This window comes from Nasonia vitripennis, chromosome 2, assembly GCF_009193385.2.
Source record: "Nasonia vitripennis strain AsymCx chromosome 2, Nvit_psr_1.1, whole genome shotgun sequence".
NCBI classification, from domain to species: Eukaryota; Metazoa; Arthropoda; class Insecta; order Hymenoptera; family Pteromalidae; genus Nasonia; species Nasonia vitripennis.
The window spans coordinates 742028-760793 of NC_045758.1; the positions used below are offsets into that span (position 1 = coordinate 742028).

Genomic DNA, 18766 nt, shown 5'->3' on the forward strand with positions numbered 1-18766 from the left:
TGCGCCAAATTAAAATAATCGTAAAAGCTCGCAGCTTTACGAGCCGTTTTGCCCACGCTGAGATTTACTTAGAGACGGAATTCCATCAGTACAGCGAGTACACTCCTCGAAGCTGAATCTATATCAGCAGAGAGCTCGCGGATAAACAAATTCGCGCCGCACTACAGCTGTGCTCTCTCTCTCTCTCTCTCTCTCTCGCGCGGGACCTCTCCAGAGGAGAACCATCTGCCGTCTCCTACTCCCCCATAATTTTCCTCTCTCTCCCCGCCAGCCACGACGCAGAGGCAGTCGTTGCAATAACGTACAAAAACGACTCTCATTTCGCGACTTTGTAGACCGCGTGTTGCTGCAGCTATCCTCTAGAATTCCGAATTTTTCAACTCGGCGCGCGTAAAAGTGAGAATGCACGCCATGTTTGGAAATGCGTAAAACGTAGGCGACTCGTTACGCAATTTGTGCCTCGCTGCCTCGCGCCGATGGTGATGCTGTTGCGTGTTTTTTTTTGGCTTCTGCGCTGCAGCAGGGTGTACTCGCCATCCCGGAATATCAATTTACCCCGGAGCTTCTTGCTCGCGTTTATCCCCGTAACTCAGCTGATTCACCGCGCGGCGCAATGAGCTGCAAAAACGGGAGGGAGCCGCTGCACTTAGAACAAAGCCGTCCGATCGCAGTGCAGTTCCTCCGGTAAACAACGCGGACGACGAGGAGGGGAGAAATTGATAGGTCATGCGGCGAGGTATGCGTGCTGGATTATTCGGAGGTCTTCCCACGAGGGGAGAGAGCAGTTAGCCACTGGCGTAACGTAAGCGACACACATAAATCGCCGCCGCGTCTCGGAAGTGCAATCCTCTCCCGCGTGTAATTTCTACTGGATGCGATGCCGCTGATGCCGCACTGGAAGCAGTAAACTCGTTACGAAACTCGGCTGCATCCTCGGAACGATTTTAGCTTCGCTATAGGTGCCGACGGCGTTTTAATCGAAGCGATATACGCTGCGGCGTCAATAAGGAAGCATACGTTATACTGTTCGTCGTCGTTTTTTCACAATAGCAAACATACACTCCTGACCCGGTTATAGACAGTCGGCAATTAAGAATCGCTGATTACTTTAATCCGCTATGACTGCCGCACGCGCAATTGCCCGCGAATAGAGCAGAAAGGGACTCGTGACATCTCGTTAGTTCGAGCAGCCGCGCGTATAAATATTTTGACACAGTTTCCGAAAAAAGCAGCTCGCGACGACGCTTATCGGGCACTTGTTCCCAACCGCGGACGCGCGCGCGCAAAAACTCCCAACGGCGCGTAATTTCGCATCGTAACGCTTCCTTTTTTCCCTCTTTCTCTTCCATCTAACACTCGCAGAAAGACGGCCGAGTAGCCTAAAAGAATTCCCGAATTCTCACGTTCATTCTCTCTCCTTCTTCGGCACTCATTGTTTCTCTCGGATGTGTACAACACACATCGCCCGCGCCGATGCCCTCCTTCTCTCTTCTCTCCTCATTTTACGATTATTATTCAGGTGCTCGGCGGGTTCACGGGTGGACGTAAGCCAAGCCAGTGCACAGTCCAAACGGGTTCTGAGCGAAGAGGATGACAAGCCCGCCGGCGGAACAGGGAGCAAAAAGCGCGCGCGTTCGTGCGAGAGAGATCGCGACAAAGGCACCGTTAAACCCGTTTGCCGAATCGATTTCGCGGTAAGACCATTTTGCCCTCGCCAATAGTGCGTACTTCTCGAGCGCGAGCTTCCAATTTGTCTACTTTATTTTCGGGGATATCGGCTTGCTTCCGATAATCCGCCGGGCCTTTCCTCGGCTCCCTCTCGTCTTATCCCGTTAAAAAGGCGCGATCTTAATTGGTTTTATCATTTTGGTAAAAACGATCGCATTATCGACGCGCGAGCCGCCGAGTCTAATATGGCAAAGCGCGAAACGAACAGGCGTTAGCGGTGCGCTGCGCGTTGCGCAACGAACTTTAACACTTTCTTCGATATCACGGCGCACTTTTACCTCGCGTCGCCCCCTCGATCTCTCGGTGCACATATAGGTGCAGAGGCACGCAACGCCAGCGGCGCAGTCGAGCTTTCCCATGGCATGCGCCGCAGTCGCCGCAAATCGCTCCGATTGCGTCGAGTCACGTTCGACCGAGTGTGTAGCATGTGCACGGCGTGTAGCGCACGCGGTCGGCGCTGCGGATCCGAAGAGAGTAGATTGTTGAAAGAGCGAGATTTATACGGACACTCTTTGCACTCTGCTTGTTTACGAGTATCGGAATAAGTACGCGAGAGAGCGAGAGACGATCCCGTATGTTATTGCCGTGCGGCGCGCGTCTATGGATGTGTGTGATCGGCGGAGCGGGAGAGGCTTTGCGGATACCGTTAGACCAACAGCTGAGCGAGTGTGCGAGCTCTTTGTTTCTTATTTGGCCGCGGTTTTGGTGCTCTTGCGGAACTTAATTAGCGGCGCCGGGAAAATGGTGCAGCGGAAACTTTCGAGAGAGAGAGAGAGAGAGAGAGCGAGGATGTCGCCGCGTAGGCAGCTTGTAAATCACGCGACGCGCTTATCGGCGATCGATGATAAATCAAGCTGACCCACATAAAAATTGCATACGATTATGCGCGAGAGCGCGAGGAAAAAGGCAATTTGCACGGCGCGGACGATTAGAGCGCTGATCGATCGGCCGCGAGGTGTGCAAATTGAAAAAACGAGTTTTAATCATTCTGAATTTTCTTCCGAATCACAATACATGACGCGCGCGGCGGATAACGGATTTCGACGCGAACCGTATACTCCCGTATGCAGCGCGCGACACAGGTGCCTATCGGGCTTTCGCGCGACAGAGCTGCCAGCTGCGCCGGCCTCCTGCTCGCCTGGTAGAGCGGCGATCAAGACGTTTGCGCAAAACGCGTGACGCTCGATTCTTTGTTATCCCGGCTGTAGCTCGACCTGCTTGGGAGTCCACGAGGGAGCTCGCCGAAAATTAAAAAGCCCATAGTGGCGGCGCATGCAGGCCATCGAAGCCGTCCAGTCGATCGTGGCGCGAGTGTGTTTGCGCCGAGACGTACGCGTCGGTGCAACAAGTCGCGCGCAGACGTAACGCCAGGCGCGTACCCGGAGAGCAGGAGTCGAGTGCGCGTCGTCCGATGCCGCCTCCCTGCGCCAGGTTCGCGGGCATGTGGCTCGGCGCTCACGCTTGAGTGAGTGATTCGTCGTGCCGAGAAGGAGGCTGGTGCGGATAATTTATCGGGAAAAATGAGGAATTACAACGCATTAATAGCACAGCTCGATCCTCTCTAGCCTTTGTCTCTCTTTGTACGTGCCGGCTCGAACAATCGCGCGTCCCCCCCCCCCCCCCCTTCTCTATCCATATAATTTCCACGCGATTAACGATTCGATTGCCCGAGCGCATAACAACGCGCGTGGGTTATATACCATCGAACGTCTCAATTCAAGCCCCACTCGACGCGCGGCAAAAATGAAAATCGCACGAATCCCCGAGGGAGGGATTGATACCGCAAAAAGAAGGTCCTTGTAACGCACACCTATATACACGGCGTGGGTGACCGGCGCCGAAGCCGAAGCTTTCACGAAATCGCTGGCGCGCGGCTTACGCAACGTACATGCCAGGAGCTGCGAATTCCGAATCGGGATCGGGACTTAAAGCCGGTGTACGAAAATTCAATATAATGCGTATTACGTGTAAACGGCCTCGCTCTCTTGGCGAAAATCGCAATTACACAATGCGGCGCGTGTTTGAGTGCGCTGAGGAGCGTAAGTAACGCGGAAGGAGAGTCGCGCGCGCTCGGAGCACGTGTACACTCGGGGGACCTTTGAAAGGGCCCGCGGGTAGACGAGAGCGCTTTGTCGGCGAGCCGGGGTAGACGCACGCGCAGGAATTATCTCTCGAGCGCGTATGACGAGTTCATTCCGCGTGCATATTCTTCTCTCGTTAGCGTCGTAATTCAATCGCGAAGTGAAAATGGAGTACGGCAGAAAGAAAGCGGCGGCGACGGAAAAACGAAGCAAAAAGCCGAGCCGTTCATTTTCACATTAGGCACGGCCGCCTGCGGCCGGTTTATCGAAAACCGTTTTCCTGCGCAGCGAAGATCGCCGCCGTGAAGCGGAACGCGCCGCAGGGCGATTATCACCTGACGGCGGCGGTGGCGGCGGCAGTCGTTCCGCGATGTGAAAACAAATCGAGCGTCTATCGTTTAACCCAGATCGCCGCGAGACCGGCACCGGCTTCTATAATTTGTCGCCGCTGTACCCGTATAAACGCGAGCGAAGCGAGGAGCCGAGTAAAAGGGGAAATCCGCGCGACGACGAATATTTTCATTGAAGCTCTTTACAAGGCCGTAAACGCGCACACGCGGCCACAATAATAACGCAAAGTAAACACGGCAGCTGGAATCTGGTCCGGTTTTTTTTTTCCCCTCGCCGCAGCGGACGAGCGCGCGCGTCACAATGCCGCATATAAAAGTCCTTGCAAGTTAGCCCGCGCGCAGGACGCGTAATAAGCCTTCTTCGGCGGAAAATTGGAAACGGGAGTAGCGGCTGGACTACTTTCGCGCCTGTGTGCCTATAAATAATATATCAAGCCTGTGCAGTGAAATCGCCGGCGCTGTAGGTGCGGGGCAAAAAGTTGCCTTTCGGGGAGGAAAAATCACGCGGGGAGAGATGTAAATGTCGCCGCTCGTTTTGCTCTCGTCGAGCCGCGTAGTGAAACTCGATCTAGAAACTCCGCGGAATTTATAACGAGTGTATATATCATCGCGATTATTTCGCAGAGTTACGGGCACGTGTCCTCCCGATATATCGTCTGCTCTCTCTCTCTCTCTCGTAGGCGTGAACGAAAAGCATAGGAGACTTTCCAGGAATTAACGGGCGCAAAAACGTACTCGGCGCTTTTTCGCAATCCGAGAGCGGCCGAGAGCTCTCGTGTTCCGAAGAAATCGCTAATTTGTTGCACTCGGCTCGAGCCGCTCGCATGATCGACTGCTGTGGGACAGCCGATGCGAGCCGCTGAGAATAGCTGAGAATAGCTCAAAGAGATGCGCCGATCAATCTTGCGGATGAATGTACGCGGCGCTACTTGCTGAAACGGACTCGCGAGCGGTCTTTTCTATTCGGATGACGCTCGCCTTGAAAAAAATAGTATGCGTTTTACGTAAAGAGCTGCGAACTCTTGCTTTCATTAAAACTCGTTAGAGCGCTCCATCCGGGAGTGTTGTGCAGGCCAACACGCTCGGCTGCGGCTGCTCGCTTTCTTCGCTCGAAATTTCAAGCCGCACACGGAGTGTCCGTACGCCTGTCGCCCCGTAAGGAAGGGAAAAAAAGAGCGAACACGACGAATAGGATGCACTCTTATCTCGCGTCGCCGCATCGATTTTCCCTTTTTCCGCTCCGCGTTGTTTTGCGCGTGTACAAGCCTTTCTCTGCACTCCTAGGAGAAGGTGATTCAAGCCGCGTGTTTGTTTAACGACTGTCGTTGGGAATTAATCGGCGGCGTGACTTTGAAAAAACGGATCGGCGAATTTATGACAGAGAGCCAATCCATCCTCGAAAGAAAGCGTACCAGCTACGGAAAGCCGGCAAGAGAGGTAAACCTGCACTGGTCTTGGCATTGCCCCCGTACAAGTTTAGCCTCTGCGGAAACTTAAAATGACACCGAGTCTCTGCTCGGCTCGTTTAATGCACTTCGAGGACAGTACCTTTGTACGCGAGCCGCTTCGCTTGGTTGCGAAAAGAGTTGACGCGCTCCGGTTGTGTATATACGACGTCGTCGCAGTCGTTAAGGTTACGGACTCGCATAAAGAGAGCCGCTGACCGTAGACTATGCACTCACGTACGACGACCTTCCTATCCCTTTGTCTCTCGCTCGGGCTTGCGACATGTCGAGCCGCAAAAATTCCGCTTATCCATTGGAAATCTTATCCGCGTGCGCGGCCGAAAAAATGAAAGGGGAAGCGCGCGGCACGATCGCGCCGCTGGATGCAGAGAGAGAGAGAGAGATAGTTGCAGAGCTTATGTAACGCGAGCTGCAGTGCCGGCGCGCAATTGCATTTCATTCAGGAAAGGCCGCTGCTTTTCTTTGAAAAAACTAGTCGATCTTCGTTCCGACACAGCGCTGGGAGAAATCGGAATCGGAAGTGCGTGCTGGTTCATTGGAAACGTACAGCTGGTTCCGTATCGCATTGTGGGATTTTCCCGGCTAATTGAAAACGCGCGAGGGTAATCGTTGCGGCGTGTGCACAGCTGTCAGGCCGTCTAATAGACGAGTCGATCAAGTGGAAAAGCACACTTCGCTTGCGTCATTACACCACTCACATTGTCATATGACATCCCGCCATAAATCTGTCAAATTCAAATTCTCGCGTACACGAGCGAGCTGCGGCGCAGGTACGATAGAGCAGAAAACTATATCGATAAAGCTCATTCAATTTAGATTGCATCTCGGCTACAAGTGAACAAACGTGTAAAGCCGCTTATCTTATCGATACCCACCGCCGACTGGCTGTTTTTATTGGCTGTTTTTTTTTTTCGCTCACGACATCTCTATTTTTAGTAAAAACGGTAATGCCCCAATCAAGATCGGCGATAGACCTGCGCAGAATTAACGAGATCGGCCCGCGCGATAACGGCGAGGTCCGAAAGAGCTGCCCATCTCTCTCGGAGTATAGGCGAAGCGCAGAAAAGAGCGTCGTCGCGCGCGATAATGAACTTGGCGCGAGAGCGCTATCAGTCGGCGATAAGCGCGAGCGAGCTAATTTCGAGGAGGAAAGCGAAAAGCTCCGCGTGCGCGCGGGGGCGGCGAGGAGGAGGTAGGTGCACGCAGGTCGAGCGAGAGGGAGGAGAAACCGGAAGAGCGTTTGGAAGCGTATGGCTCGCGGCAGAGGAGAGCGGCTCGGCCGTCCGCAGTCGGTTCTCTCGCTCGCGGACGGAGAGTCGCGGTTTTCGCTGCGGTCGGGGCCCGTCCTTTCGACCAAGTTCTTCGAGCCGCGTGTGAAGTGAACTCGGTGCTGCTGCTGTGCTTCGCGAAGAGAAGAAGTGCGCGCGCGCGCGCGGATGTTCCTTGTGAAGGGGGGACTTGGAAGGCAGTCGGCCCGAGTCGATTCTCGATCGGCGCGTGAATCGTTATCGTAAACGAAGCGAGTCGCTTTTGTTTGCTCGAGTCGGCCTTTTTTATCAGTCGCGCGACACCTGCGCGTACGTAAAAGTGAAAACGCCGCAACAACGATAACTCGGAAGATCGAGTGAAACGAAACGACTAGCGACGGTTTCTAATTTCCCAAATTTCTTTCTCTTGCTCGCTCGCTCGCTTTTATGAGGATTTTAGTACACCTCGTGCTTCCGAAGCATCTCTCCTTACGAAAATAGAATCTAAAATCAACGAAAGTACAGCTGCGCTGTATAAAGGTTTTCGAGGCATCGCCGCCGCCGTGTAATTCTCCAAGACGGAGAAAAGAGAAAAAGAGCCGCGCTAGACACATTGTGCGTGCTCGCGCGCACATGCGGCTCGTGATTTCACGAAAATTACACGCTCGGGCCGTTAGCGAGGCAGAGGCTACCGTTAACCCGTTTACCGTAAACGCACTCTGTCATTCCTAAGGCCGAGTCTAAGCCCCCGTGGAAGCGCGTAATTGCGCCGATGACGAGCTCATGTACACAGTCCGAATATTCGGATACATTTTTTTCCTTCGACGGCTGCGCGAACTCGTCGACGATCACGATGATTGCGCTAATTGCCCGCGTACGTGTCTCGGGAATTTAATAACCAGGCGCGTTGTTGGTACGCTCGATCGCTGCAATTACCGCCACGCCGAGCCTGCGTGAATAACGAAATGAAAAGGATCCATAAATTACCGCCTCGCGTCGGCCTATCCGCTCTATACACCTCGTGAAGAAGACAAAAAAAAGAAAAAAAAGAAGAGGAAACGCATAACAAAGAGCGGCGACGTATCATCGCCCGTATGGTCCTTGACATGCAGCAGCTCGCCGTCATCTCTGCCGCTTCTGCTCGCTGAAAATCGAGATCGTCATTATCAGCGGCGTAGCTCGAGGTGACATCGCGTAAGACGAGATAACCTGCGCGCAAGGACACGGCCGTCGTCGCTACAGTAATAATTACTCTGTGTGTAGCGAGTCGGACGGAAACGACATAAAAATCGACTGGAACCAATAAAAATTTGCTTGATCGGGCGAGCGACTTGGAATTTCGCGCGGCATTATCGTGCAGTTCCGCGCGCCGGTTTTTTATCGGTCGGGCGATGATGAGCCGGGCGCGTATACGCATTACGCGCAGGTATACGGGTTACGCGGAGATCGCGTAGAAAGGATCTGAAATTTCAAAAGCCGCGCGCGCTTCCAAACCTAATAAATAAACCATAGGCCTCGTAAGTAAGAGTGAAAAAAGAAAGCATTGAATTACCGCTAGGCTCGGCTATCGGCCGGAATCTCGGAAAAAATAACGAATTTTACGGAAGGCGGGCATTTCCTCGAGCTTTCGCCGCGCAATTAGGCTTCTCGGAGCTGCCCCGGCGCGCTCGGTGAATCGCCAGAAGCGTGACGTTGACGATTGCCGATCGCGCAGCAACGCGTAGCATTGTGTAGCGAAAAATCCATTGTTACTGCTCTGCGGACAATTCAAGGCGAATCGCGCGCTGCGTTTTTCGGCCGTGCACTTTCGGCAGAAGTGACGTTGCGCAACGAGCGAGGTGTACTAATTTAGCTCTATATCCGCGAAGAGAAAGAGAAAGGATCCGCTCTGCAATCACGAAAATGTCCAATTCAGCGAGTGTATAGACCGGCAGCGACATCACCGGAACCGCGGCGGCACAAAGAAGGGCGAAAGCTGCAGCGCTCGCGCGAGACAAAAGGAAGAAAGGAGCAAGATGCTGGGCCTATCGGCCAGCCGATCGCGCCTCAGAGGCGAGAAAAGAAGAGGGATTCGGTGGGAGGAATAGCTACTCGCGGGTGTATTGATATTCGAGCGAGGGGAGGCTGAGTCCAAGGTCAGATACATTGCTACACAAGCGCGTTCGGTGCATGTGGCAACACGTAGGATGTCCTGCAGAAAGAAAATAGACTCTAAGATATGGAACGAGTGGACCGAGTACACCCAGATGGTGAGTCTGATAAGCGTTCTGTTTACCTCAACAGCTGGGGCGCGCATTACAGCGCCCCCTAAATTTAGCCTTGCCGGAACAGGAGGTGTCTAAAAATAGTCCTTATCTGCGGCTTCAAAAAGCTGTTATCAAAAAGCAGCGGAGGGCAGGATGAAAGCGCACTTGCCATACAATGGCCCGCTGGGATAAAAAAGTCGCGTTAGCGCGACGACACGCCGCTTCAAAGAAGATCCGGTTGCCGGACAGTACCTACATCTCGAGCGCATTATGCGCTGATTTTTTTTTTCTTTCTGGCGCCCGCGCTTTTTTGCGCCCTTTTGATCGACTAGATAGCGCTCGCGTATAATTAATGCCGGAATTTATATCCGAAGGCCCTCGCGCGCGTACTTATCCGTTTGTTGGTCGCCGCCCCAATGGGGCACGTGTACCGCACGCAGACTCGATATTTTTGCGGAGCTGAAATTATATGACGCCGCGGCCTGCATCCAAGAGAGGGAGAGATGGGATGCTTAGATTCGGCGGGTAAAAAGCTCCCACGCGCGAGCAGTGAACTAGAATTTCGCACACGCACCTGTATAATCGCCGATCCGGTCCCCCATGTATCTTCATCTTCGGGAAGAAATTCAATCCCGCTCGTAAAACGAATATAACGAGAAAAGGTACAATGTGAGAGAGTCGACGCACCTTCGAGCCCAATTACCAAAGTCAGGAGAGTAGGAATCGACGGCGAATTTTCGACCCGACGCGCGCTCGCCTCTTCTTCTACCTGTTCTGGGCACGTCCGAATTCTCTCTCTCTCTCTCTCTCGAGGATCCCCTAAGCCTTCTCTATAGCTTCGCTCCTCCAGCAGGGCCGTACGAGGCGAGCCCGGCGCCCCGGCTTTTATTTTCCTCGCGGAAAAGCCACGTATCTCTCCCACCTCGCATCGTTCTGCCGAATCGCCGTGAGCAGTGCGCCGAAAGTCTTTAATTTCAGGAGAGGAGCGGCCGGACAACGTGAGCTCGGTGAAATATCCACTCCATTATCTTAATCCGCGTCTAGACTCGGGGCCGGCTGCTGAGCAGAAAAAGGCCAAGAGTTCGCAACCGCGCAGGCAAAGCCGGTCCCTCCTCGCGTCCCTTTCTCCTCTGGCCGTTTAGCCTTGGGCAGAATAAGAGGGAAAGAGTCAGTCGGCACTTGTCATGGATTTTGGCGCATCTCGCACGGGGCATTTTCACCTGTTTAAGGACTGTTACGCGGCCGAGTCCCATTGTGCGCGCTCCTCCTCCTCCTCCTCCTCCTCTTCTCTCCTCTCGGCTCTCCTGTCCCTCTCTTTCTCCGGCTGCTGCCGCTGACGAACCTACGCTCTCTCTCTCTCTCTCTCTCTCGAATACACCATTTTCTGCGCTGCTGCGGCTGTGTAGGAAAGCTTGTTTTTCCGTCTGCCGCTTTTGTTCCTGCGCTCGTTCGCTTCTCGCTTTGCCCGCAGGCTCCGCTGACCGCTTCAGCATTGTAGCTCATTTTCTGCGCTGCGGCTGCACTGCACGCTGTGTCCTGCTCTCTTTCTTCCTGCGCCGTGTCCCCCCGCCGCTCCGCGCTATATTACGTGCGCGCGCGCAAGTATGCGAGATGCTGCTTTCACTTTTAAAAGCTGAATAATGGTCGAGATTAGGCTGAGAATTTCCATGGACGACGTCGGGGGAAATCGGACGCTTTATCGATTGATCCGGTTTTTCGACTGGGAACGTCTTTTTTTGTCCACAAAAAGACGACCGCTCTCCCCATCGTGCATGTGAACAATAGAGCTCGTACTTTTTCTCCGAATATTTTTCAATCGAAAAAAATCGATAGCGTAAAAGGGGCACAGCGAGTCTTATACAGCGTGCAAAGTGCGCTCGCGACGGCGGTCGCCCCCCTTCCGCTGCTGCTGCGGCTCCTTCGAAACGCTCCGGCGCAGTCGTCGGCGCTGGCATCACTGCCACCGTATACAACAGACCACAGAGCTCCTGCACCAGACTGACCAGTCTGCTCTTGAACCTCGAGCGCCGCACCGCCGCGTTGGCGTTCTCTCCTGCTCTCCGTACAATTCTCGGCCATCCAGTCCGAGCGTCCCCCTGCCACTCGATATAGGCACCTGTGCATGCGCGTGTGCGTGTGCGTGTGTGCGTGCGTTGTATAAACTTAGCCACTCCGAGTGCTTGCCGATTTTCCGCCGATCTTGGCTCCCGTGCAGTGATTTTCGTGCAGTGAGCGCAGCGGAGTCCGGGAGCCGGTGGCATGCTGCGAGAAGGTTCCGCCTAGAGGTACGCCACTATATACAGTTCGTAAGGTACGTCAGCTCGAAACTCGTGTGAGCATTAGGCCGCGGGAATTCGGCGTCCGTCGCGTTGCACGACTCAAATAACGGTTCTCTCGCTCGCTCGAGCAGGCTTTTTTTTACGCTCTTCGTGATACGCTCTCCGCCGACGTCAGGAATGCAAAACGTGCGCTGCCCGCAACTGGAACGTCGTGGAAGAGTCGTTAACCGGAGTTTGCGTGCGCCGCCGATCGCTGCTGTCCGGTCGCGATCGGGAAATCGTTTTTGCCCGGTAATCCGGAAAACGAAGAGATTTTCTTAAAAACTCGGCTTTAGAAAGTACACGGCGCGCGACAGATCAATCGTGTGTGTAATCGCACGTACCGGGGGAGAGTCTGATTAAAAAAGACTCGCAACGCCGATCTCCGAGCTCGTCGCGGGTTCGCGGGAACAGCAGCGGCGGCCTATCTCTCTGATGTAACTCCGCGAAATTGCAGCGCGTGTATAATCGCGATTCGCTGTCGTAACGCGATCGCGCGGCTTTGCTCGGCGCTCTGGTGCAGCAGGTATGCATGCTGGGATTCTAATGACTCTCGGAGAGCGATGTAAACAAACGGAGCGTGTGTTATAGCTATCTGGAAATCAGCGGCTTGCGGCCGCGACAGCTGGCTCTCTCCGCGCCTCATCCATCAGCGAGAACCGGCGCCGCTCTGCAGGCGCGAAAAAGTGGAACGACTATCCAATATCGCTTAATACCGTTTAATAGCGCTCGCGCGCCACTTTTGGGAACAGAGCGACGCGCAGCCGAGCGACAAAGCGGTAGATTACGTCAATTGGGCGCCTTATCCTTTCCACTCGGCTGCCCATCCTTTGTGCCGTCCTAAATATTTCACTGAATGCGCCTAGTCGTGCGGCTTGCGGGAGACTGGGTTATTATATTGCGAATAATGAAACGTTTTTGATTTTACGCTTCGTGGACTGGCTAATGCCAAAGCTCTGCCTCTCTCTCTCTGTCTGCGTCGGCTAATTTCATGCTTTTACGTAATTTCGCTGCGCGCGCGCTGCACGTAACGAGAGGCTGGGAGAGTCTATTCTATATGAATTAATTGCCGCTAATTGGGACGACGTCATGCATACCCTACATTGTTTTTCTCGCGGGAGTCGCGTAAATTACTGGGCTAATCTATAATTTCTCCCGCATTCGTGCAGCGCAAAAACTGCATTCCTCTCTCTCTCTCTCTCTCTCTCTCTTCGTTTTTCGGTCGGACAATTTGCTCGACCGACCCCCTCGTAAATCACTCCACTCCCTCGCCCGAAGATAATCCGGCTAAAATCGAAAGGCCGCAGACAATGTGCAGTTTTGCGCAACGCGCTCGACAACAATGACGGGGAAAGTTTGATCGCGCGCGGGAGCACGTGTCGAGTGGTGCTGGCGCCGCGGCTGACGTCAGCGGAGAACGCGCCGAGACCCGGAGATTCGGAGTGTCAAGGTCGGCTCGATCGAGGGGAAGTTATCATGTGTGTGTGTGTGTGTGTGTGTGTGTGCGACTCGATGGAAGGGCTCGCCCCCGGGCAAGTTCGACAGCTCGCGCGTGACTGGCTCTGGAAAGGCGGCTTTGAGCGGCGCTTTTTTTACGCCGAGCTATTTATAGGCCGCATTCCAGCCGCGTGGGTGCGCGCGAAAATTCGCCAAACGATTCGCCGCTGCATCAACGCTGACTTTCTCTTTCGCCCGCGGAGCAAAAACGCGAATTACCCGGCGTTTATTACGAGAGAGGCGACTTTGTTATTTTAGCGCGCGAGCGGGACAGACTCCTTGGAACTCGCGCGGCGGAGACTTTCTCTTTTATCCAAGTAATTATTATGAGAGAATGGAGTAAGACAGCGGTAACGCGCAATGTCCGGCAGAAAACAGATGCTCCCGTTTACTTACGTGTTATTCGTCGTCTGATGAAACTCGTGCGTTTGTGCATAGCCGAGCTCGGACGTGGGCGCCACGGTTTCATCATGATAATCCCGATGCTGAAACGAGGCGGATAACGCAACATCGCCACGATCGATCTGCTTTCGTCGTGTCTTTTCATCCGCGATCACGTACTCCAGAAAATCAGGCCCCGAACGCTGCGTGAGTCACTGCACCGAATTTCGAAAAATTGCATCACCGCCCGTCGAAAGGCTGACGAAAAAGCCTCTAGCCATTACCGGAGTCAAGTTCAAGGACGCGGAAGTCCACGTCGCGGTTTCGAAAAGCCAAGCACTTGACCGCCGCGGTGCTGACGGGCCGCTTGGAGAGGCGCGACTCGATAATTGCCTCAGCCGCCAGAGACATCGGAGACTGCGAGGCTGGCGAAATTTGCGGCGAAATACGAGTGTCTACGCGATATGGGCGAGAGAGAGAGAGAGAGAGAGAGAGAGAGAGAGAGAGATGTCGCGGCGAGATTATTGCGGGGACTATTATTTTAATTTCTCACGGCGGCCGCATAGGGACCGCTCGTCGCACGACAATTGTTGCTTTACGCTAGCGTTCAAGAATAGCGATGATAATTTATTTGCGGTTTCGCAAATAAATTATCCCCGATGACGGCTATTGTGTTCTCTCAGTTTTCCGTTTGCGGCCCCGTCAACCGGATCGTTAAACTCTTGCCCGCGAGACGCGCCTATACCATATACTCTCCGCAATTTGAAGGAATTAGACGAAATAAATCGCAGCCGGTTAACTCCCCTAATAAGCGACGCAGCAATTACTCCTTATGTAAATCTCGAGCGGCTCGTAATACACTTGCGCAACAGTGTGTATAACTGGGCGCTCGGCAAAGCTTCTCCCCCGGCCTTTGAGGCGTAATTTTCAAGGTTGTTATGCGCGCTCCATCGACTTTTATCTTCGAGCCATGCGAATTTCGGTTCCGCCGCGCTGCTTTGCCAAAATAGCGAGGCTTCTTTCAAGGCCGCGCGGCGTTCACCCTTTCGCGCGCGCGCGCGCGCGCGACCATAAAACTAATCGAGCGTGTTATGCGCGCGCGCGCGCGCTATCGCCTATCCCATCTCGAAAGCCGCGAGCAACACACACAGGCCTACGCGGCGGTCCGGTAGGCACAGAATAGCTATACGGGCCGGGATTGATTCGTTTTCGCGAAAAATCGTCCAATTTGCGCGCGGGCTGCAACACCCACGTCGCGCTCGGTAAGTGGCGCAGGCCTCCGAAAAGTGTGCTGCCGCGCGCCGACTTTCTCCATTCTTGAGCAACGGTTTTTTCGAGCCGCGCCGCGCCGGGATAGGAGGTCAGCGAGCCGACTAGCGCTCGTTTCTCGGCTGCTTTCTTGCGTTCCCCGCGTATCGGGCAAAAAGCCGCGCTAATTACGCTTTTTCCCTTCGCATTGCCCGTCCAAAATGTCCACGCGAAAAATCACAAGAATCGTAACAGAAAGAGACTCGTCCGCTCCCATGTTCCAGATGGAGTCGGAGGTGCGGAGCCTGCGGCAGGAGGTCGCGCACACGCAGGACTCGCTGCGCGCGGCGACCCGGCGCTGCCGCGAGCTCGTCCGCGAGCTCGACGGCCTCAGCGCTGAGCACGAGCGCGAGCGGCTGCTGCGCGACCAGCAGCTCTCCCGCATCCTGCGCGCCCTCCTCGTCCTCGAGTCGCGGCTCAAGCAGGAGCAAAAGTCCATCCGGCAGCTGCTCTGCGAGAAGGACAACGTCATCCGGAACCAGCAGCTCGAGATCGCCAAGCTCAGGCGCTACACCAAGAGCTACATCAAGGGCCAGCGGGAGCAGCAGGCCTGCTGCGCCGGCATCCAGGACCCCGGCAACGACCTCCAGGTACGTCCCGTGTCAATGCAGCCGCGGCTGGTCCCACCGATAATGCGACGATCCCAGCCGCAGGAGCACGAGAGCGGCCTGAGCAAGGACATCCAGAAGCTCAAGTGCGAGATCATCACGAAGCTGAACGAGGGCCTGGACGCGGGCCAGCAGCAGCGCGCGAGCAGCAACATCCGCAAGACCCACAGCTTCGCGGGCAGCGACATCTCCAAGGCGAGCCTGACCTCGAGCGAGCACACCGACGCCTCGATCATCACGACGACGACCGACGGCAGCCCCTCGCTCCTCAGCACCGAGGGCTTCTGCGAGGGCGACTCCACGGACGTCTCGCCGGGCTCGACCCTGAACAAGGGCAGCAGCAGCCGCTGCACGCCGACCATCCTCACGACCGACAGCGAGAACGAGGTGACGATGCTCATCCTCGAGGACGGACAGCCGGCCACCAAGCCCGGCATCGCCCGCTCCGAGAGCAAGGACGACGGCATGGACTGCAACTACGCCTCCGACGAGGACGAGGACGAGCCCATCTACGAGAACAACAAGCGCAACCTGCAGCCGCTCAACAACAACGGCCTCGCCGCGACCAGCGAGGACTGCAGCAACAACAACGTCCAGGTGTAGGTGTTCACAGCTCTAACCTCCGACGATCGCAAAACGTACCGAGTCTCTAATCGCCGCCCCACCCCACCCCACCCCCTCCGCCTTTTCCCATCAGGAGGCTCGACGAGCAGAACCACGACGAGTCCTCGGGCAACTGGTACAGCGACCCGGACGAGGACCGGCTGAACGACGAGATGCTGCGGCACAGCGTCTACCGGCCGAACGGCAACCACAACTCGGTGCTCGAGTGCGTCAACCAGATCCTGCTGCGCGACATGGAGGACGAGGAGAACGTCCTGTCGGTGCCGCGCAGGTTCAAGCACCGCGGCAAGATCGTGCGCTTCCAGCCCGCCAGGCTCTCCGACATCGAGTCCGTCGGCTCCGAGATGGAGAGGCGGAACTCGGAGGAGCCCAGCCACGCGGGCGTCCCCCAGACCGCGACCAGGCTCGCGGCCACGCAGGTAGCGGCTTTCGTTCAGCGGATTGTCGAATTGCTTTTTCCAGTGCTAATCGGTTACCGTCACCGTTTTGCAGCAGCAGCAGCAGCAGCAGCAGGACGGCGACGACCACGAGCCCGAGCCGTCCGTGGACGGGTTCGAGGCGACCAACTCCGAGGACGAGTTCGGCATGAGGATCGTCCCCGTCCTGGACCCGGAGTCCGGACTGGAGGAGGACGTGGACGACTCGAAGGCTCGGCCGATCGTCATCATCGAGCCCTGCGTCCCGGCCGAGGAGCCGCTCAACAACTCCAACATTCTGAGGTGAGTCCTCGGGGAATCGAGTTCCGCCAACCGTTTTAAAAAGCCTTTTAAAACTAACGAGCGCCCTACTCCCGCAGCTCGCTGACGCAGAGCGGCAGCAAGCCCTCGAGCCCGACCTCCCTGCGCATGGAGAGAATCGAGGAGAAGACCTGTCTGCAGATGTCCGGCAAGGGGCTGACGATAGCCAAGAATCTCGACTACGAGGACATCGACTCCCTGCCCGAGATCATCTCGCCGCCCCGGAAAGTACCCCCGGCGTTGCCCCCCAAGCCCCAGTTCCGCAACAACACGCTGATCTTGAAGAAAATACCCAGTCCGTCCTTCCTGATCGACGAGACCTCGCGGAAGAAGCAGAACGTCCCGGTCGATCCGACCCAGACCCCCAGTCGGACCATATTCGGCCTGAGCGGCAAGAATCCGCTGATGACGCCGACCTCGGTGCGCAGCTTAAAGTTCGACGACATCCCGAGGAAGAACAACAACGACGAGGCCAGCAGTTTCTGGAAGAACCGCTTCAACAACGTGCGCTCGTCCTTCACGCTTCACAAGAGCACCAACGACCTGTCGCGGTCGTCGCCGGAGCCGCGCAACCATCCGCCGAAGGTCACCAACATCGTGCGGCACTTCGAGGAGTTCAAGATCGAGGGCGGCAACGAGCTCAGCAACGAGCCGCCGAAGAAGCCGACGAGCCAGCCGCCCACGGAGTTCGACGTCGACGAGTACGACATCCAGCAGAACTTCGAGGAGTTCAATTTGGACGAGTGCGACCTGTCCGACGACCCGGATCGGCCCGAGGCCGACGGCTCCGAGACCTTCGCTGGCCTCAACAGCAACGGCAGCACCACGACCAGCCTGACACCGAGCGACATCTCGGCGCTGGGTAAGAACCTGGAGAACAACAACACAGTGCTGACGAACAACGGCACGAGCAACGGCAACGGCCTCAACTACGACAACTTCCTCGAGGCGACGGGTCTCAGCAACAAGTCCATCCTCACGCCTTCGCGGCTGCTCAGCAACCACAAGAGCATGCTCAAGCCCAAGGACGTGAAGTACAAGAGCAAGATCAAGGCGAGCGCGGTGCTCGAGAGGCACGGCATCAGCCTGAGCAGCATCCCGGGCTCGGCTTCCAGCACGACGCATACCAAGCACTGGACCGGACCGTTTGTTTGACGATTGGCCAAACGTGTCCTGCCTGATAGCGCGCTTCGGTGGGGATCCGGCAGCTCGTCCGCCTCGTCGGCCTCATCCGAGTCCAAGTCCTCGAGTAGCTGACGATAGCCTCGATAAGCAATGTCCTTGAAAAGGCTGCTGCTTAGCTGGTTGCCCTCGCCAATTCGCAACGGACTTTTCTCGTTCTGAGCGATGCGTTCTCCGAATGCAATTCGCTGTACAGCTGTTGAGATGACGATGATTAATTGTTACCCCGTAAGACTGTACATACGTAGTGAGTCGCCTTTTTTACTATTTTATGGAAAATCGCGAGTGCCGAGTAAGCTCGAGGCGGTTTTATTTATATTTGCGTTGTGATTCGAGTCTTTTAGCCGATTGATTTCAAGAAATTCTTATTTTTGTAAAGAGGACGCGAGAGCCTATCGCTTCATGAGTCATCGCTTCATCCAATCGTTTCGTGATAATTTATTCCATTATATGATTAATTTAAAAGGCATCGCTTGCTCTATCTGAAGAGATGTAACATACAAGTGCAACTAGTAGGCTAAGCTTTCGATCTTTTCAATGACATATGAAAACTAGTGACTAAGCATAGCGGCCGCGTAAGGTGTAAATAGAACGTAATGAATGTGCGAATTTTTCAATTTTAGTGTTGAGACATAAAAAACAAATGTACTTATTCGTGTCTGTTATATCGTTGTCACTATTAACGTATTTTGTACAATTATTTTTAAACGGAAACATTTCGTATGTGTGTTGTTCAACTATTGCATAATATGTATCCTTTTCTACTTCTTTAGAAAAGTATCACACTTGCACCAATACTAAATACAGCTGTAAGTAAAAATGTTATTTATGTAAATATATGCTAGTATCTATAAAAGAGTAATATTAAATATAAAAAATAATGGATCTATATAACGCGTTCGACCGGTGACGTCAACGTGGCATGTAAAATCAAGTCATAAATTTATTTTAATAAAAATATGTATTATCGAATCAAATTTTAATGAAACCTGG

The 18766-nt window shown here is 54.6% G+C and overlaps 1 protein-coding gene across 9 annotated transcripts in view; it reads left to right on the plus strand.

Annotated features, from left to right (window-relative positions):
- The window catches only part of LOC100679823, a 30804-nt gene extending 12048 nt beyond the window's left edge, over positions 1-18756 (plus strand). For 2 of the 9 annotated variants that reach the window (XM_008208920.4, XM_003424799.5), the window contains exons 2-5: positions 14847-15829; positions 15928-16273; positions 16347-16573; positions 16651-18756. In XM_008208920.4, the coding sequence (XP_008207142.2) occupies positions 14847-15829; positions 15928-16273; positions 16347-16573; positions 16651-17746 (2652 nt within the window). In that variant the 3' untranslated portion in view covers positions 17747-18756. Of the gene's footprint in view, positions 1-1229; positions 9122-11111; positions 11404-14846; positions 15830-15927; positions 16274-16346; positions 16574-16650 lie in introns of those variants that run through there. The other 7 variants (XM_016982908.3, XM_008208923.4, XM_032597395.1 and 4 more) reach the window with 7 other exon arrangements.
- The last annotated feature ends 10 nt before the right edge of the window (positions 18757-18766 follow it).